At 45.4% G+C, this 21,428-nt stretch overlaps 1 protein-coding gene across 2 annotated transcripts in view; it reads left to right on the top strand.

The window, feature by feature from the left end:
• The window catches only part of GRM5 (glutamate metabotropic receptor 5), a 286,384-nt gene extending 270,678 nt beyond the window's left edge, over positions 1 to 15,706 (top strand). The window contains exons 9-10 of one of the 2 annotated variants that reach the window (XM_063127180.1): positions 2,442 to 2,537; positions 14,175 to 15,706. In XM_063127180.1, the coding sequence (XP_062983250.1) occupies positions 2,442 to 2,537; positions 14,175 to 15,018 (940 nt within the window). In that variant the 3' untranslated portion in view covers positions 15,019 to 15,706. The remainder of the gene's footprint in view (positions 1 to 2,441; positions 2,538 to 14,174) is intronic. The other variant, XM_063127181.1, reaches the window with a different exon arrangement.
• The last annotated feature ends 5,722 nt before the right edge of the window (positions 15,707 to 21,428 follow it).

Genomic DNA, 21,428 nt, shown 5'->3' on the forward strand with positions numbered 1-21,428 from the left:
GGTTGCCACAGAACCCTCAGTGGGTTTTTCCTTGTCGATACAATCTGTTCATGTTTCTTGGTTCCTTTCTTCTTTGATGCCTTTGATTCCCTTCCCTTCGGAGTGAACCTCCCAGCATACTAGGAGAGGACTCGTGCGATCCAGTTTGACTTCCTTTTTGTATCTTTCAGTCATTACAACTGCAGGCCAGGAGCTTCTGCTTTTTCATTCACTGTAGGAAGCCACTTCCATTAGTATGTATTACGTTTCTCTTTTTATCTCTCCTGCATGGATCTCGTTTATAACCTGCGATCTTGGCACCACCTTGCACAGAACACGGCTTTTCAAAACGAAATACCAGCTCGAAACCTGGACTGATGTCTTAGCTATTTCACAAACGCCACGAAACAAATGTCTTGGTTGCTCTGGATGCCTTTGGCTGTGAAGCGAGTGGTTTGGATGCTTGAGATATCTGGTTGTTCCCTCTCCATGACTCTGTTGTGATCCATCCCCCTCAGTACCCCCAATTCTGCTCTCCTCCCCTGCTCCGAGCAAAACATGAGCACCTGGGCTGTTCGTTTGTTAAAGCTCTTCATTCTCAGTTGAGGGTCATCTCTTCCCGTCTGACTATTCCTCACATGAATTAGGGGTCAATAAAGAAGCTACCTGATTTTTACATTGTTCTTTTTAACTACAGCGAATGCAAGCAGGAGGGGTTCCATGCATTTTGTTTTTTAACTTCAACGAGGCAATGATGTCTGCGGATGGAATATCACAAGCAGCTTACTGAGCATGGTTTACAACAGGGGTGCAAAACCTCAGGCACATGGGCCAAATCCGGCCCTCCTGGAGTCAAAGTCTGGCCCTCTGGCCTTCCTCAGATGGCCATGCCCCTTTCCCTGGACCCGCCCCTTTCCCCGACTACCAATCATTTAAAGCAGCCTTCCTCAACCTGGGGCGCTCCAGATGTGTTGGACTACATCTGGCTGGGGCATTCTGGGAGATGCAGTCCAACACATCTGGAGCGCCCCAGGTTGAGGAAGGCTGATTTAGAGGGTTCCCAGTTATTGCATGTTTTCCCCACATTCTAAAAGGCTGATATATCTCTCCCAAGGCTTGGTTACTGGTAGTAAGAACTTCAAGATTAAGTCTACTTATAGGCTTGGTATTTTGGCCCCACCCCCTTTATCTTTAGGCCCTGCCCATTTGGCCTTTGGGCCCGCCCACTGCTGGAATGGAGCTTCGCCAAAGTTGAAACAGAGTCAGCATCCTGGGGTGGGGGTGGGGGTGGGGGTCTTCACAGTGCTGGGTTGGTGTCACCTCCATCCTCAACCCTGTGCTTTCCCTCTCCTGAGGCAGTGGCGGGTAATCCTGACATCGAGGAGGGAGCACAGGGTTTCTGGACAGCCATCCAGATCCCAGAACTGCCTCTGCCCTCTTCCTGATGGGGGGCGACCAATCGCCGGTTACCTTCCACCAGGCTCCTCCCCCAGATTGGCCCTGGAGTGGCTGCAGAGCGACGTTAGATAGCGGAAGCACTGTGTTGACGTTGCTCCCTTTGAAAAATTTGGGGTAAATCCCCCACTTTTTCAAAACACGGCACTGCAAGGAAGCCCTATGGTAGCTGCCATCCTGCATCGTCTAATCGTCGGGGTGCAGATCCACAGCCATGTTTCCCCGCATGTAGACAGCTCTCTGGTTTATACTTTCTGGGTGGAACTATCATGCCACATACCAATGTGTGTGATAAAAACCCCAACGGCTGCTTCTCGTGGGCAAACACGGTTCAGAAGGGGACAGGTTGCACCAAAGGAACTGCTTGTCGGGGCGTGGTGCTTAACCCTCCACCGTTCCACCACTTCCCCTTTCATAGGCGTGCGCAGCACATTTCATTAGGATGTGTACCCAGGGAATTTGTTTGTAAAGTTGAACATTTATTGAATACTCAATCATAAAGGACATTTATTTATTTATTACTGTACACATTGATGCCCTACTATGCGTTCAGCTTGTCTGATTGTGGTAGGGCCATTTTGCAGGGGAGGGGAGGATTGAGGACATGCTTATTGCTTGAGACATTAGTGCGTGCCTGGGCACACCCGGCACACCCCTTGCACATACCTATGTCCCCTTTACAGCTTTTCCTCCAGTTCCTTCCCCCATTCCCACCTCTCCCCCTTGTGAGGTTCCAGGCACATGTCACAAGATAAAGCCCTTCTCTTTCGGGGCCCCATTTGCCCCACGCAAAACAGCTGTCAAGTTGTACACCTAGGCCTGTAGCTCTGCAACCGCGGCCCTATGACAAGTTTGGGTTGTGTTTTGTTTTTAAAGGCTCGCCGCGGTCTGCGCATGTGCCTGACCCTAACCCTCCCTTGCACCGCTGCTGCACAATAGGGTGACTCCTGAGCCTGCAATTACTTCTCTCTGTTTTTGTCGCTCCTGTCGTTGTCATGATTTGTTAGGTACAAAGGCAGGAAGCTGGCCCAGCACAAGTCGGAAATAGAGTGTTTCACTCCAAAAGGGAGTATGGGAAATGGTGGGCGAGCGACAATGAGCAGGTAAGCAAAAGTATCAGCACCTCACACACCCCTCCCGGGGGCTGTGCGAGATGTCCGTCCGCCAGAGGAGTACCCTGGGGGCGTCGTAGCCCACCTCCTCCATGTGCGATCACTGTACATCCCATACAGTATGTCTGTAGCAGCTTGGACACCACTGTTGTTGTTTTTAATGTTGTCAGACCTGCAAACAGGGTTGCTAAACTACGGGTGCATTCATATGTCAGTTTTGCTTTCTCCCGCATATTAAAAAAAAAAACCAAAACCAACATATTCTCACCCCAAATATGAAAAAAAAATGAGAGTTTTGCTAAATTCTCACACACACAAAAACCCTATCTGAAATACAAATTCTCATCTGTCTGCACCAACCACATTCAATAGTTACAGCTATTCACCCATTGGAGAGAACCTGCCTCTTTAAGATAGGGAGGTGGCAACCCTTAAAAAAGAGGTGGCAACCCGAAATTATCACTGATGTAGTTGAATACGCGGGGATACAAACCCATACTTTTACAAGCCAAACACTCAAAGCCCTGTGCCTGGATGGACAAATTTTGGTTTCTCCCACATTCAATTTGTTTTTGTTCTTGGTTTTTTTTTGGGGGGGGGGGACTTTCAAATTCTTTCTGTCTCAAATATGGAGAAAAGTGCGAATTTGGGTAATTTCTTATCAAAAACTAACTGAAATGAAATTCTCACCCATCCTTATGTTAAACCAGCCTGGCCTAGCCATGTGCCTATAACAACAGTTCAACCTACAGCAGTTGAAGCTTTTGGCTACGTGGAGAGCACAATGCTTGTTATCATCTAGCTTCTGTAAATTGAACTGCTCTTTATGGCACGAGAGCAAAGGCCGGTTCAATCGTTTTCAACCCTACCTGCAAAACAGACGCTGTCTTTTTCCGTGATGGGAACCACTTTGTCCTTTGCTCATTATGCTGTCATGCCAAACGGGGGATTCTTTGCGGCCAAACGTTGCCCCCTGCTGGAATAAGTTTGGTCCGGCCCCAAGTGGCAAAGAATGCGCTGCAATAGTTTCCAGTATGGGTTGCTTTCATCTACGCAGATTATAGATTTGTTACCGATATTCCATTGGCTTTCTTTTTCTTTGTTAATACCAGAGTTGCAATGCGATGATTGGATGAGGGCCTCCTCGGGCATTATTGGCATTACTGAACAATGCTCAGGCATGTATAGTCTGCGAGGACAGCTCAGAAGAGTGCATGCCTTGAAAGCTTCAATGATGTCTGAACAACCCAGAGATCACTGCTGAAGTTCTGCTCCACCATTATTTTAAGTGCTTCACCAACTGGTTGGCAAAGTTTGAACTTAGGGATCACAGAGTGGTCCCCCAAAATACAGAAGTTGACCATGCCTGACCTAGGCCATGGCTAGACCATGCCAGTACCCCGGGATTGTCCCAGAATCATCCCTGTGTATCCAAATGACACACAGGGGATCCCAGGAGCAGGCAGGGATGACCCCACCATTTGCCTGGGATAATCCTTAGGTCTAGCTAAGGCCCTAGACTAATGATTACCTTGTCAATGACTGATAACCTACCAACCATGATCCTTATGGATGGTCATCAGGGGTTTCCTTCAGTAATGATCTCTGGGTTTTTCAGATTATCTGTTTGATCACTGTTTCCCCACTGTCCCCACCCTGTTGGGCTTAAAAGGTGTCGATCTTGTTCACACATCTGCTTGGGATTGACTAACAGCTTCCGTCTATTTGTCAACCTCTCGGTGCTCCGCCGGCATTCTCTCCCCCTTTTTCTGTCATTGTTGTGTCTGTTTTGAACTTCAGCGAAATTGATCTGTTCTTGGAAAACAAAACGAAAAAAAGGGGAAAGGGCAATTCTGTTGAAAAACAAGCAGCAAATTGATGGGCAAGAAAAGTACATGCAAATATCAATTGCTCATGTGGTGTTTTATGCAATTGTCAGTAGGGTGTTTTTCTCCCTTATATGTGATCCTCACCTTGCATATTTTTCCCCCAGAGAAGAGTCAATATTCACTCCATAGCATGAAATTCCATTTCAGTAGAGTTGAAAGACAGAATGTGATTGAGGAAGCTGTTCAAAATTAATTAGCTAGAAATGATATTGGTGTAGGAAGGATTCCAAAGATTCCACTCATGTGGAAGTAAATAATATGGCTAAAATTAAAGGGCCAAGGAATTTTGGTGCAAGAGTCCTGTAGGAAGACCGTTCATTGCAATGCCTTTTGGCCAACTCTCTCAGGATAGAATTTTACAGATGGGATTCTGCCAGCCTTCATTGAAGGAAAGCTTCACTGTCCTCCATGTTTCATGGACATGTCAGTGTTGGCAAGATGAATTTGTAGCAGCACTGGTTCAGTCATTGTGTTGGAACAACAAAACATAGAGTAGCATTGCCAACTGTATGACAACTGACTGTGCAGCATGAGAATGGACTATGAAATGGGTTCATATTTTTGGGCCAGCATTCCTGTTTTGCAATGATAACAAGGGATGGATACAATGGAACTTGGCAACCAATCCTATACATGTCTTGTGCAGAGTAGACCAGAAAAGGAATTAAGCATTGAAGGCATTAGAACCATTGTGTTTCCTATATTTCTTTTGTGAACAGAATGTCTTGCGATTGTAAAGAAAACAAGGACGTGGATTGTCAATGAATATACGCAGAGAGACAGGCAGATAGATAGTGAATTATTAATTAGTTTCTTATTCATTGTATTTAATTAAGTTGGTAATTTCAGACCGAGATCACTGCAGTGCTATCCAAGACATCTATGTTTTGACAGCATCATAAAGTATCCCATCGCATGATTGATTTCATATGATGGAACTGTTCATGAGATGGTCGACAACCGGTTGTTTCTCATCCATCCTACTGCCTTGCAAACAACCAACGTCATGGACAAAGATGCATAAAGTCTGTGTAAAACACCCCATTTGGTACTTTTTTCAGCTTCACGTGGTATAGCCCTGCAAGGAAATCGGTTGTGCAAAACCGCTGTTCCAGCCTTGTTTTAGGACGTACTGCAAAACCGCAACAGCATTTCACAGGGGGTGTTAAGGTCTTGGTTTTCAGCTCTCGAAAAGGCTAATTTAACTATTTCTCTTCAAAATAACACTGCAAATATAATATATAGAACAGGCCAGGGATGCATTAACTCAGAGACGGCAGAACAAAGAAGGCTGAATGATGCAGCTTCCAACCTTGGGAACCAAGCATGGTTTGTTTAGTCCAGTCTAGATTGTAGGGCAGCATCCAATGGGGCTCTTTTACACACACACACACACACACACACACCACACCACCATCAATTTTCTTCCGCTCCACCAATTGCATTGCGCAAGCGGCCACCACCACTTGTGCAACAGTGATTTAGCGCTTCAGGGGAGGCCCCAAAACAAGTGGAAATGCTCATTTGCAGAAGGACATAGGAGAACTCCACTGACCTGCCTCCTTCCAGAAATGAGCATTTCTGCTTGTTTCGGGGCCTCCCCTAGGAAACGCTAAATCTCCCTTGCATAAGTGGTGGGAACTGGCACGTCTTTACTGCTTGTGGAAGAGAATTGGGGTAGAAAGTAATTGGCAGGCGTGTAAGTGCACCCTTGGATTCCGCCCATACAATCCACTGAAGAATGAACATCTAGACATACAAGACGACCTTCCCCAGAGTCAGACCACTGCTCCATCTATTATTATTATTATTATTATTATTATTATTATTATTATTATTATTATTTATTTATATAGCACCATCAATGTACATGGTGCTGTACAGAGTAAAACAGTAAATAGCAAGACTCTGCCGCATAGGCTTACAATCTAATAAAATCATAGTAAAACAATAAGGAGGGGAAGAGAATGCCAACAGGCACAGGGTAGGGTAAGCAGGCTCTGCCAGCCCTCCCCGCCTTGATGTCTTCCAGACACATTTGACTCAAAGCATTTCTGACCATTGGCTGTGTTGGCTGGGGCTGATAGGCATTGAAGTCCAAAACGTCTGCAGGTCACCAGAGTGCAGAAGGTTGGATTAAATGGGTGTCGGTCTGATCCAGCCAGGCCATTCTTATGGCGCACCTGCACACCTTTGATTAGTTTGCAGAATTTCGTCAGAGTTTCCTTGGTTTGCAAACTTAAAATGCTGCCTTACAGATTGCTGTACCATGTAAAATTAGCCTTTCCATTGGCCATGATGGCTGGGAATGTATTGCAATTGATTTTCCAAAACAAAACCAACCAAAAGAATGAAAAAGAAAAGAAAAGGAGTAAATAAAAAATACACTGAATTTAAATCAACCTATTGACAGAGAGTGGTATATTTAATCTCTGTTCATAATTTTGGCTTTGCTTTACAGATATATAGATGTAGATATAGATGGAGTCCATGGGCTGCTTAGACGTTTTCTTTATCATAGGGTGACCATATGAAAAGGAGGACAGGGCTCCTGTATCTTTAACAGTAATGTAGAAAAGGGAATTTCAGCAGGTGTCAATTGAAGAGGGTGAAATTCCCTCTTCATCACAACAGTTAAAGCTGCAGAAGCCCTGCCCTCTTTTGTATCTGGCCACTCTACTATAGCAAGTGTAGCTTTAACTGTTGTGATGAAGAGGAAATTTCACCCACTTCAATTGACACCTGCTGCAATTCCCTTTCCTACATTACTGTTAAAGATACAGGAGCCCTGTCCTCCTTTTCATATGGTCACCCTATCAATCTTATCTATAGCAAACTTATATGTAGTCCCTTTTCTAGGGGTGAGCAAACTCACATGCACTCGCCCTGCCGACACCGCCCACCACTTGCCAGGCCACGTGAGCGCCATTCGTACCTTTGCCCTTGCGTCAATGGGGCCTTTAAGGCCGCCATTTGCGCGGAGCTTGGGGAAAGTGCGCCATTTACAGCGGCTCCTGCAATGGCACAATTCCCCCTGTTACATCAGTGACGTCCACCATTGACACAGGAAGGGGAAGCGAGCGATTTCAGCGTGTGGTCTAGCAGCTGCCGAGTGCTCAACAGGGCCCTGCAAGAGTTTTGGGGGTGCATGCTTGTGTCGGGAGCGCCTGACTGGGTCCAGGGGGCTGGATGCGGGGTGGCGGGGTTTCCCCAGGACTCCTGAACCCAGCCCCCGTCTTTATGGCGGCGCTTTGGCGCAACGAGGTGCCTTTTGCACCCGCACTTGCGTTCCTTCCAGCCATCTACACGGGAAGGAAGTCAAGTGCAAATTTTTCAGCCCTGCGCCTCTGGAAAAGTTTTTTAAAAAATGGGCGGGGGAGAGGAACGGGGGTGTTCCTCCCTCCCCCATTTTTTAAAAATATAGTCTTTATCTGTGGAGCTCCACAGATATAGACAATAAAAATAAAAAACAGGGAGGGGGGAAAGGAACGAGGCAGCCAGAGGAAGATGCATGAACCATGGGCTCATCTACACCAAGCAGGATATTCCACCATGAAAGCGGTATATAAAAGGCAGGAGCCACACTACTCCTTAATAGCTGTACTGAAGTGCACTGACAACTGTTGGGGCCCATTGAGACATACCATATACCGCTTTCATACTGCTCTATGATGCTGGGTGTGGCTCCTGCCTTTTATATACCGCTTTCATAGTGGAATATCCTGCTTGGTGTAGATGAGCCCCATGCCTCCTCCCTCTGGCTGCTCGTTTCTCCCCACCCACCCCTATTTATTTTTATTATCTGTATCTGCGGAGCTCTGCAGATATAGGCCTTAGCTAGACCTAAGGTTTATCCCGGGGTCGTCCCGGGGTTATCTCTGCCTGCTCCCGGGATCCCCTGTGTGTCATTTAGATGCACAGGGATGACCCCGGGACAATCCTGGGATCAACTTTAGGTCTAGCCAACGCCATAGATAATTAAAAAAATATAAAAGGGGGGGGAGGAAAGGCCCCTTTCTCCCCTCCCCCCCCCCATGTTTTTATTTATTTATTTTTTTACTTTTCCAGAGGCACAGGTCCTCCCATGGTGACCAATCAGGTGGCGCCATGGGTTCCACTGCCAAAAAAGTCGGGGTAAGTGCCCAACTTTTTTGGAGCAGAGTTTCCAGGGTTTGCCCCCCGGATGTCTCCGCAATGGCGGCTGAGTCATGTAGATGTAGAAGCCACCCTGGGCAAACCCTTTGTGTAGACATGCCTCCAGTCAGGTGCTTGGGGCATCCCTACTCTTTTCCATAATCTGTGGGAAGGCTTTGACATATATTGCTGTGCATGTCCCTAGTCGGTAGATAGAATAAAATTCTGCCATGTTTTTGTAGAAGTCAGATTGCTGGGAATTATGGGAGTTGCAGTACAACACATCTGGAGGACACCAGGATGGGGAAGACTGGTCTACACCAGCAGGCAGCATTCTCCACTTTCACATCAGATATTCCTCTGTGGAGATGCTACAGATTGAACCTGTTATCTTATACATGCCACATCTGTACTCTAGCACTTTTTCTTGTGCCACATCTGGCTAATTCAGTCTTAACCTCAGAAACACTTCTATAGATAGACGGATTGATTTATCTTGGGCAATACTGAGACATCTAGGAGTTTTATTTTTATTGTAGGCTGGCGAATCCAGCAAAAGTTTAAATATCTTTTCAAAACAAAAGCCTAAACTGACTTTAACTGTCTTGCAACACAGTTGCAGAATGCAGGCTTGAACTGGATTTATCCACAGCTGCAAGCACTCATCCATGATTATAATTCTTTGCAAAAGTGTAAAAACTTTGATAGCAGCGGGTTTGCCAGTTAAGGCTGCACATTAAAACACACAATGTAAAGCCGACATATGATGCTGCCTTGGATCAGGTATCCAGCCAGTATTCCATTCATTCATCATTTCTAACAAATATTTATATACTTTCAACCCTCAAAGGGGACCCCAAGGTAGTTTAGAAGCCTCAACATGCATTTTAATACCATAAGAACAGAAAGGAATAATAGTTGCTGGAGATCATGGGTGGGAGCTACTGTTGCACCATGTCCTGCTTGTGGTTCCATGGTCAACAGCTGGTTGGCCACTAAGTGAACAGAATGCTGGACGAGATGGACCCTTGGTCTGATCCAGAATTGCTCTTCTTGTGTGTATATGTGTGTGTGTGTGTGTGTGTGTGTGTGTATCGAAGTATATACTTACAGTTCTGATGGATTTAAATCCATCAGAACCGGAAGCTCATAACAAAACCATTCAAACCAGCAAAATCAATAGGATCACAGAACTTATCTGGGGGGGGGGGGGAAAGCCACCTGACACACCTACAACTTGGATTCAGGCCTCATGTGAGCAGATGTCAGCTTGCACAATAAGACTTCCGCTTCTGCAACAAGACTTCTTTGTCTTTTCCCTCATTGCAACCCTCCCCCACACACCCCAAATCTTCTCTGACAGGTTCCCCCCAACCCTCCAGAGAAAATTGGGATGTGTTCGGGAAGCACAGCTTCTGTCTTTTCTTCCTACAGGTCTTTTCTTTTCTTTTCTAATGTGATCTTCCTCCGCTACATTTTATGCCAACAACCCTGTGAGGTAGTTTAGGCTGAGAGTCAGTAACTGGCCCAAAAGTCAGCCAGTGAGTTTCATGGGTGAGTAGGGACCAGAACCCGGATCTCTGGATTCCTAGTTCAACACTCAACCTCTACTCCACTTTGGTTCTTATTTAAGGCGAATATGCTCCCATCTCCTAGGAGGAGATGTGTACCGGCTCTTAAAGGAGCCAAAAGCAAACTAGAAGGGATAACAGGGAAAAGAAAACTGCTTGTCACAAGAGTGAAGCAGCTAACTGGAATAAAAGACAAGATGGGACTCCTTCCCCCTTTCTCTTATTTTCTTTTTTGAGGCTGGCTTAGAAGGAATGTTTGGAAAAAGGCCCTCAGTTGGGCCTCTTCTGTGTCAGTGAACCATTGGCAGAAAGTGGTGGCAGTGATTGGCAGCCATTTTAATTTCCCACAATGCCCCAGTGATACTATGCGAAGGCATTGTGAGAAATTAAAATGGCTGCCAATCACTGCCACACTATTAGGTGTGGGGTCCCCAAGACAGGTGTCTTTACCAGTGGCCCCACACAACAGCTACCTGAGATGTCAAGTGCTTGTGCTGCACCTGTGCCTCATTTTAAAAGCTAACAGAATTATGGGGCCAAACTTTTTTTTTCATTTTTACTCTAGAGTAAACACAGGGCCTGGATTCAGGTAGAGACTCTAGCATGGGGGCAGTAGTCCTTTTAAGTTCCAGATTGGGGGCCCTGCAAGTGCTCCAGAGTAAAAATGGGGGGGGGGGGAGTAGCTGATAGAGACATATTTAATGTAATGTCTGTTTTGTCCCTGAGACTGCTCCTCCAGGATTTTAGGACATGCCCGCCGGGTGGCCAAGCTCTAAAATAATGGTGGGGTTATCTGGGAGCAAGAACTTGGCTAGGGTGACCATATGGAAAGGAGGACAGGGCTCCTGTATCTTTAACAGTTGTATTGAAAAGGGAATTTCAGCAGGTGTCATTTGTATATATGGAGAACCTGGTGAAATTTCCTCTTCATCACAACAGTTAAAGCTGCAGGAGCCCTGCCCTCTTTTAAATCTGGTCACTCTAGTATAGCTCCTGCAGTTTTAACTGTTGTGATGAAGAGGGAATTTCACCAGGTTCTCCATATATACAAATGACACCTGCTGAAATTCCCTTTTCTATGCAACTGTTAAAGATACAGGAGCCCTGTCCTCCTTTTCATTGGTCACCCTAACTTCAGCAGGTACTATTTGCATGCATGCAGCCCCTGGTGGAATTCCCTCTTCATCACAACAGTTAAAGCTGCAGGTGCCCTGCCCTCTTTTGTATCTGTTTACTCTAGTATAGCTCCTGCAGCTTTAACTGTTGTGATGAAGAGGGAATTTCACCAAGTTCCCCATATATACAAAGGACACCTGCTGAAATTCCCTTTTCTATGCAACTGCTAAAGATACAGGAGCCCTGTCCTCCTTTTCATATGGTCACCCTAAAAGGCTTCGCAATAATGGGCCACAAAATTAATGCTTGAGCTATTATATATGAGATGTGAGATTGCAGCTTCTGCCTTTTATATACTGCTTTCATACCGCTTTCATGGTGCAATATCCTGCTTGGTGTAGATTAGGCTTTTGTCATGGTTCACACGGCACTCTAAGCCATGTTTAGCTCAAAATGCTTAACCAGCATGGCTTAGCACATTGTCTGAACAGGGTCACTGTGAATGACAACCAAGTCTAGGAAGAGCAGAGGGGAATAAAAACAGAAAGAAAGATGGCCTTCTGTCTCCAATTTCCTGGAAATGCCACTGGCCTTTATGGCAGACGCACCTTCGGGAGAGTACAGGCTTAATGTTCTACCTGAATATGACACAGCATTCTGCAATAAAAGCACGTTGGCACATTGTCTATATATCCACATGGCAAAAAGCCCATTTTTCAGTTGCAGTTGCTGACTGGAGACACAACCCGGCCCAGTTATTAAATGACACACTTCCACTTTGTCTGGCAGGTGGTCTGTAATTAAACAATTAACTCCCAATGAGACAAGGTGCTTAATCATTCTTAACGGTTGGATATTATTCTCAATCTTTGCCTCCCTTCGCACCCCGGCCCCAGCCTCCCTTGTTTTTAAAAATCCTAGGCTGAGATTACGTGAGGGAAATGAATATGTAAAAGAATTACTAATCAGATACAGCAGATAATGTTCATTCTCTTTATTCTGGGACTCCAAGCAATTTGGAGGTCTTACCCGGTAGCCGGGAGAATCCAACTCTTGATCTTAAGGTGAATACAAACAGGACTGCCCATGTTATTTTCCTGTCTGAGGCTTGGCTGGGCAAAGCTGGTAATAGGCCCGGGCCAGATAGGAATTGTAGGCCCCATTTCAAACTGCTCATTAAGTATTTTTAATCAGTTCTAAATACTTATGAACTAGAATGATTTATAGAAAAGATAATGACAAGCACTTTTATTCAAGTCATCACTTCTTCACATTCAGAAATGCTTTACGTGCTTTTCTTTGGGCAAATTCGTCAACAACAGAAAAATCAAGCAACTTTGCCCAGTAGTCTAGGGTGACCATATGAAAAGGAGGACAGGGCTCCTGTATCTTTAACAGTTGCATAGAAAAGGGAATTTCAGCAGGTGTCATTTGTATATATGTAGCACCTGGTGAAATTTCCTCTTTATCACAGCAGTTAAAGCTGCAGGTGCCCTGCCCTCTTTTAAATGTGGTCACTCTAGTATAGCTCCTGCAGCTTTAACTGTTGTGATGAAGAGGGAATTTCACCAGGTTCTCCATATATACAAATGACACCTGCTGAAATTCCCTTTTCTATGCAACTGTTAAAGATACAGGAGCCCTGTCCTCCTTTTCATAGGGTCACCCTACGAGTAGGCTCCGTCAAAATCATAGGCCCATGCAAACTGCCCACCCATCCACCCTCTGCCCAGCCCTGGTCTGAGGCAAAAGCAAGATGGAACGCCTCACCCTGTGCCATGCAGGGTAGCTGGCCAGTTAAAACTTACTTCAACTCCAGCGACAGAAATAGCAGCATTGCACCATGTGTAAAATGGGCATCATAATGACTGGCCATTTGAAAGGGGACATGATGGCACTCTTTGAATACCTTGACAGGGGCAGGGTCACATAGGAGAGGGCAAAGATTAATGCTTGCTGACCCAATGGGCAGGACAGGAGCTAATGGGCCTAAGTTAGAGGAGAGTAGATTTTGGTTGAACATTAGGAAAAGCATTTTAATGGGAAGAGCAGTTTGACAATCGAACAAGTTAGCTATGGTGGGGCTCTCTGTGACCGGGGATCTTGAAGCAAAGTCTGGACATCTATCTGTCAGAGATCCTCTATCTCTGAATTTCCTGCACTGAGCATAGAGTTGGCCTAGATGGCCTACAAGACCTAGGCTGGGCATTTGTCCTATTTTGTAGAAGACAGTCCCCTATTTGAAAGACTGCTAAAGGACTGTCCTCTATTTGAAGGTGTCCTCTATTTGAAGTGCTGCCCTAGCCAATTCCAGTTTAAAGATAATGAGCCATAAGAACTGTTGTCCATCAGCAGTTTGACAGCAGACCGGCACACAGGTCACAATCTTCTGCACTATGATGAGATTTACTGCATTCATTTTCAAATTATAATAACTTCTAAATTTGCATCAAGGCATATAAATTAGCAAATGTAAATGTTATACAAATTCATATCCTCTTTTCTCCTCTTTCTTGGTGATGCATTTGCTCTCTTTTTTATTTCTTTTTTTCTGGCATCTCCTAAGTAGCTGCCCTGCAAGATCCCCGCACAGCAATCCCCGCACATCCTTTACCTCCTCTTAAAAATGCTATAGAAACCATTGATGGCAACCAGGTTTCATTGGAGTGCCATGGCTGTACATTGCGACACTGACCGATCATTACCAGAGTTTGCTTCTATTTATGTTTAACACTTGCTCGTTTTGATAACAGCCCATAAATTGGGTTACAGTCAGCTCTGCAGGAACGACACCCAGGGGCAAGGGCTCCCACGTTCTTAATTCATCGTTTTAATAAGTCTTATGAATATCAGACTTACATTCCGCCTCTCTCTCTCTCCCTCTCTCTCTCTTTCTCCCACTCTCTCCCATTTTGCAGCTCCAATGGGAAATCGGTCACATGGGCCCAGAACGAGAAAAGCACTAGCAGGGGAGCCCACCTCTGGCAAAGGCTATCCGTTCATATCAACAAGAAAGAGAACCCCAACCAAACAGCAGTGATCAAGCCTTTCTCGAAAAGCACAGACAGCAGCCGACATGGCAGCAGCACTACTCTCACCACCACGTTTCCGGAGTCCAGTGCCAAAACACTTTACAATGTCTCCGAAGCCGAAGAGCACTACCCAGTTCAGTACCGAGCCCAGACTCCTTCGCCCATCAGTACGGTGAGCCAGAGGACTGCCTCGCTTAGCCGGACGGAAGACGACGTCCCAACCTTCCAGTCGGAGCAAGCCCAGAGAAGCAGCTCCTCCCAAGGCTCTCTGATGGAACAAATCAGCAGTGTGGTGACCCGTTTCACCGCCAATATCAGCGAACTAAACTCCATGATGCTTTCCACGACCACGCCGGGGGCCATGGTGGCCACCCCTCTGTGCTCTTCCTACCTGATCCCAAGAGAGATACAGCTTCCAACGACCATGACAACGTTTGCAGAGATCCAGCCCCTCCCTGCCATCGAGGTCAATGGAGCCTCCCAAACAGCCAGGAAGCCATCTTGTGGCAGCGTCAAGGAAGGCCCTTCAGCGGAAACGCCAGCGGCAGCCAAGCCAGACGTCGAGGAGTTGGTGGCGTTAACACCTCCCTCCCCTTTCAGGGACTCTGTTGATTCTGGGAGTGCTTCGCCCAGTTCCCCGGCCTCCGAATCTGCCCTCTGTATCCCTTCGTCGCCAAAATATGACTCGCTTATGATAAGAGATTATGCTCAGAGTTCTTCTTCTTTGTGAATGTAGTTGAAGTTCAACCTTGGATCTCTACAGCTTCAAGTCAATCGGGAGGGGAGGCCAGGCCTCTGGGTTCTCCAGTGTTTACAGACACAGTGAGAGTAATGGATCACCCTGGGGGGAAAGAAAAAAAAATGGAAAGGGGGGAAATGAAAAAGACCAACGAATTATGCTCTTTTAAACACACACACACACACACACACACAAAATAAAACTTTTAGCAGATTTTTGTGGCCTTAAAAACATGGGCTTTTAAATGGAAAAATAAAACACTGCACCAATTTCCGAGGGCTTATAAGGAGTCTTTTAAATTACTTACATACCAAGTGCTTTGCATTAGTGTTTAACAATGAACCATCGATGCGTAGTGTGGGGTCGGGTTAGGGAGAAAAAGAAGTCGATGTGGAGCAGCTGTCCAGTGCGTGTTTACTTGGATTCCTTAACCTGGAAGTGAACCTTGATCTTTTATCAAGACACGGAAGACCAAAACATTGAATGTACATTTTCTAATAGACTTAAGACCTGGGACCAAACAATCCAGTTCCTTCTTCTTCTTCTTCTTCTTTTTTTTTGGTTTGTTTCAGTTGAAGGTGTTTGTTTTTTTAACGACCATCTCAACCAATAGTAACCTATTCTGTAACTCCTAAACTTTTTTTGGCTCAAAAAACACTATTATGTACATGGCGGTACGCCACATGTTGATAAACGTACGTTGACGCGTTGCAGCGGAAGACTGCATTCGCAGAGGGCTTTCCAAGTGACTTCTCATCCAACAGATTTGTTTATGAGGAAAAACAAAATCCCTTCAGTTAAGTATCCTAATTTTTTCTTTGTTAACATTTGGATTCGCCTCCAGAACTACAAAAACAAAAAACCAGGAGGGTTTCCTGACTATTTCACCATGTTGCCAATCAATAATGGAGTAGCAAAAAACAAAAAAACAAAAAAATAACAACAATAATAATAATAATAACAACAACAACAACAATAATAATATTTTCTGGAGTACTGTTTTGTAATTCCCTTATCAGGGCATATGTTGAGGTGAATATTATCTTTCTAGCAGTGTTCTGGAGCTATAGCATGGCAGTGTTCCCAAGTGAAATCCACACATTTTAATGGATGTTCTTGCATTAACATTGCCAGCTCAAAAACTTTTATTAGGCTTGAAGGTCTTTAGTCATTAAGGAAGAGGCCAGCTGTCTCTTCGAACTCTGTCGATTGCAAAGACCAAGGTGGACTTCTCTGTGTGAGCTCCTCCCTAGTCCCTCCCAGTATGGCTTTTGATTGGGCGATGAGAGGAACTGCCTACTGCCCATCCTCTGTCAACCAGGGGGATTTGCAATACAAGAGGCTGTGTGCCCTCTCTGGATGAATTCTCAAGTTTGTGCAGCCCATGAAACAACCATCAATTGTTTTAGAGAGGATACGCAATTCAGAAATAATATAAATAAATGAAAAACAAATACTACAGGTGGAATATTTCATTGATTAAGTTGTTGGGTTAATCAATTTTAAAAACTGAGTTGATGGGAAAGGTGCCTTCAGTAGATCAGGCAGAGAAATGACATAGATACAGATGGCGTATATTATTGCCGAAAGATGTTATTTCTGTATATTAGCATTGGGGGAGAAATGTGTTCGTGTGGCGCAGAGCAGTAAAGCAGCAGTTTCTGCAGCCGAAACTCTCCCCACGGCCTGAGTTCGATCCCAGCGGAAGCTGGTTTCAGGCAGCCGGCTCGGGTCGACTCAGCCTTCCATCCTCCCGAGGTTGGTAAAATGAGTACCCAGCTAGCTGGGGGAAAGGTAATAATGGCCGGGGAAGGCAACAGCAAACCACCCCGCTATAAGGCCTGCCAAGAAAATGTCAGCGAAAGCTGGCGTCCCTCCAAGAGTCAGTAATGACTCAGTGCTTGCACGAGAGGTTCCTTTCCTTTCCTTGCTTTTTAAGGTGGCATATCTAATTCTCACCTTCCAAACCAAGATGCGAACCGAAACGCAGTTATTCTTCAATCTGCCAAACAAACTGCTTCACATACAACTGCTAATTGCAGGGGGGGGAGGGATACTGCTCTGAAGGGGTGCCACTTGCTTCCTCATCTTTTGAGGACCCCCCCCCCCGGATGAATCACATTCACATGTTAACTGACTCCTGGCCAGCACTGCTTTCAAGGCAAATATAAAAGTTTCGCCTCTGATCTGGTCTACACACACACTGGAGGCTGATGGCTCTGATGTCAGTGGGCTGGGGAATCCATTCCAGATTTCAATCACAACCAGTCAGAACTCTAAAGGAGCGATACAAGTGGTTCTGCACCTTGGATAGCTACTTTAGGGTTCTGACTGAAACCCAGAGCGGATTCACTGCCCCACTGACATCGGAGCCGCCAGCCTCCACTGCCTCCACAAGCAGCAAAATATCCCTCACTCCCTTCATGCAGTCAACTGAACATTTAGAGGGGGAGGCCACTGGACACATCCCTGAAATCCATGTATTGGCTGAACACACAAAAGACTCCCTTTATGCACTTGCAGCTGTGCATTGTTAGGGGCACTTTCACACGTTCGGCCAAACGCTTAAACAACAGACACATGGCCCTAACCATCCCATGCTTTCAACTGAATGTGTGAAGGCAATGAGTGAAAGGAGCTAATGAGGAGGTAGAGTGGACCATACCAGTTCCAACTGCAAGCAGAGAATGCCTTAGCTGAATATTTCTCATTGAGGGGAGGGGAGAATTCATGCAAGTAAAAAAGCTAGCACATCAGAGAGAAATGCTGTAGCTCCATCTTTGCTAGTTTTGTATGTGCAGGGAAATGTTTACTTTGACAAAGAGGGGCATTAAAACGTGATAACCCTGCCAACACACACCTGCAGTCTAAAGTGGTACAGCCTATTCTGTCCCCTCACTGTGTGTAAACCAGACATCACTCGATGGTATGCTCCTCCAGTGATGAACATGCACATGACTTTGGCTGCCATGAACCCAAGCAAACCCATTGAGATACCCTCTCCATGTGGTGGCTGAATCGTGAGAAGCGGTCCTAACTCCTGAATTGTAGCTCAAGCAGCTGGTTTAGCTTGGGAAGCCTTGGTATGGCCCTTTTGGAGAGAGAGAGAGGGGGGTGCTAATCTACACCAAGTAGGGTATTGCACTATGAAAGTGGTATGAAAGCATATGGTATGTGTCAATAGGCCCCAACAGTGGTCAGTGCACTTCAATATCGCTATAAAGCAGTAGTGTGGCTCCTGCCTCTTATATACTTCTTTCATACCACTTCCATAGTGCAATATCCTGCTTGGTGTAGATTAAGCAAGAGGAGGGTGAGGGACAGAGAGGGTGTTTTAAAGGGGGATTGGACAAATTCATGGTGGTCAGAGTGATTGATGGCTACTAGTCATGGTGGCAACATTCTGCCTCCAGGATCAGAGACAATATGTTTCTCCCTGTGGCTGGGAGACAACAGCGGGGAAAGCACTGTTGTGGTTGCGTCCTGCTTGTAGACTTTCCAGAAGCATCTCTTGGCCACTGTGGCCACTTGATCCAGCAGGGTTCCACTTATGCTCTTACGTTCATTGTGGGATATGATACTGGGGGTAGGATCGTTGTTATGGTAATTATGGTAAGCAGGATGAAAAGGAGAAGTGGCATGCGACTCAGTGGTGTCTGCCTGAAAAGCAGTGGGATGGCATCTCAGTCCACTTTGAACATTGATAACGACATAAGAACATGAGAAGAGCCCTGCTGGATCAGACCAAAGGTCCATCTTGTCCAGCACTCTGTTCACATGGTGGCCAACCAGCTGTTAACAAGCTGCTGACAAGCAGGACACAGTTCAACAGCACCCTCCCGCCCATGTTCCCCAGCAACTAGTGTATTCAGGCTTACTGCCTCTGATACTGGAGGTTGCACTTAGCCATCAGGACTAGAAGCCATTGACAACCTGATCATGATGCATGTGTACGTACGCACCAACACACACACACACACCAAAAAATAATCACAGTGGGGGTGAGAGAGAGAAAATGGTCTTTATCGGCCTAGAGGAAATTTTCGTACTCTTAGGACATCATCAGACAAGTGTTTTATCGCTCGCTTGCTACTGCCCACTTACAGATGTTTGTGCATCATTTAGATGCATGCCTAAATGATGCATGCCTCCTGCTCCTTCTTGCCTTTTTTCCATCACAAAATGGACCCCTTTTAATCTGGTTTTTTTTTTAATGGAATGTGCCACCATTTGCTGCTGTGTGCAGGAAAAGTGTCACGATAAAAACGGCCCACATGGTGTTTGTTTATTCCTCTTTGTATAGAAAGAGGAAGTGTGGTGGGACAGGAGCAGGGGCGGAGAAGCAACCGTACAGAAACGTGATTTCCCCCCCGTCTGCTCAAGCTGAGCAGCAGTTTTAGCTTTGTTGTTTACCTGCTTTTGCATTGCAGCTATGGACTCTGATAAAGGGAAAACTTTCAAAGCAATATAGAGGAAGTCCTAAACCAGGAAAGACACCAGGAGGTACAGAACAATGAAATGTTTCTTTTGTTTCTTAGCAGCTCAAAAAATGTTAGGGGATATATTGGCAATGAGTGGTTGAGGGGGAGTTGCCCCCTAAATCCAAATAGCTCCTACATCTTTGTGGATTTCCTGCTGTTGTGACTGATTGCTGATGGAAATAACTGCATGTGTGAATAGAGATCAAACTGTTCGGATAGGTATGAATATGTACAAAATGATAAACCCTCGATTGACAGCCTGAATGCACACTGACAATTGTTAACCCTTTCATCCCAATAGCTACCCTCGGGTATCAAGCTTCTATTTAATTCTACTGCAACAAGGGTGATGTATTAGAATTCACAAAGTTGACCCAGCCTTATAAAAAAGATAGCCTTATAGAAGGAAGGAAGCCTTGTTTTAAAACAAAACAACCCCCTCTTGTGTCTGTTTGAAGTGATGGTTCACTACATCCAAAGACACATTTGGATGCTCTTTAAAAACGTTGCTGCCGGCTCTTTTGTTGTGCAGCTCCATCGGACTTTGAAGGGAGATGGTTGAAGTGAAACTTCACTAGAATATGGCCCCATTCAGAAGACACCTTAAACCATGGCTTTAACCACGGCAGTTAAGCCAGAAAGCCTTATTCACCATGGTTAAAGCCATGGTTTAAGGTGTCTTCTGAACACAGCCTGGCTTTCTGGCTTAACCACCGTGGTTAAAGCCATGGTTTAAGGTGTCTTCTGAACGGGGCCAATATCACAGGAGCCACCCTTTTGCAAAGGAACCTTGCGCATGGAAGACAAACATGTACAACCCTCTTTCTACGTTCCTTTTTCCAACTGAGTAGGCTACAGCAGCCTTCCTCAACCAGATGCCCTCCAGATGTGTTGGATGAAATTATTCCCCATCAGCATGCTGCCTAGAAATTCTGGGAGCTGCAGACCAGCACATCTGGAGGGCACCTGGTTCAGGAAGGTTGAGCTATGAAGAGTCCAAAGGGGATAATATTCCGATTAAGGGACAGATGACCGTGAGAGGAGTTTTGTGAACTCCGGGATGTTAAGAAAAGAAAAGAAAAACGTAGGGGATATGGGACAATATCAAATGTTAGTCGTACGTACAGTAGACCCATTGAAATTAATGGGACTTAGGTTAGTCATGACTAACCTAAGTGCCCTTCATTTCAATGGGTCTACTGTATGTAACATTTGATACAACCCATGGTGTGGGGAAGGAGAAATGTGGTTTAAAAAAGCATTCCATATTTCAATGAACTATTAATGTATAATGTTGTTTGTGAAGGAAAAAATGGGAATAACATAACCACCCCCCTAGATTGGGGTGGGTAGTGTACCCCCTGCTGTCTCATTCTGCTCCAAAATTTATTTATTTATAATATCTATCTCCTGGTATCCTCCAGATATTTTGAACTACAAAATATCTAATGTCCTCCAGATATTTTGAACTACAACTCCCATAAACCCAACATAGAATGGCTAATGGTCAGGGATTATGGGAGTTGTAGTCCCAAACATCTGGAGGAGATCAGGGTGGCTACCCCTGGTGAAGACAATGCAATGGGCAAGATGGACAAAGAAGCCTTCTTAGGTTGCTTGAATTGCATGGGCGGGGACTTCTCATCTGGGTCTCCCACAGGGCATAGAACCTTAGCTTTGGACCTGGGAAATCATGTGATCATGTGTTGTGGCAGAAATCTGGCGCTTTTGGAGCATGTGAGGCCTTCAGACCTGACAGTAACACAGTGTCAGGCTTGTGTTTCTGCTTGCCTCTGTTTTACTGCCTTCTCTGTAGCTCAGTAGACCGAACCGCCCAGAGAGCTTTGGCTATTGGGCGGTATAAAAATGTAATAAATAAAATAATAAAATAAAAATAAATAAATAAACCTCTCCAAGGCA

This window comes from Elgaria multicarinata, chromosome 5 (genome assembly GCF_023053635.1).
Source record: "Elgaria multicarinata webbii isolate HBS135686 ecotype San Diego chromosome 5, rElgMul1.1.pri, whole genome shotgun sequence".
Classification (NCBI taxonomy): domain Eukaryota; kingdom Metazoa; phylum Chordata; class Lepidosauria; order Squamata; family Anguidae; genus Elgaria; species Elgaria multicarinata.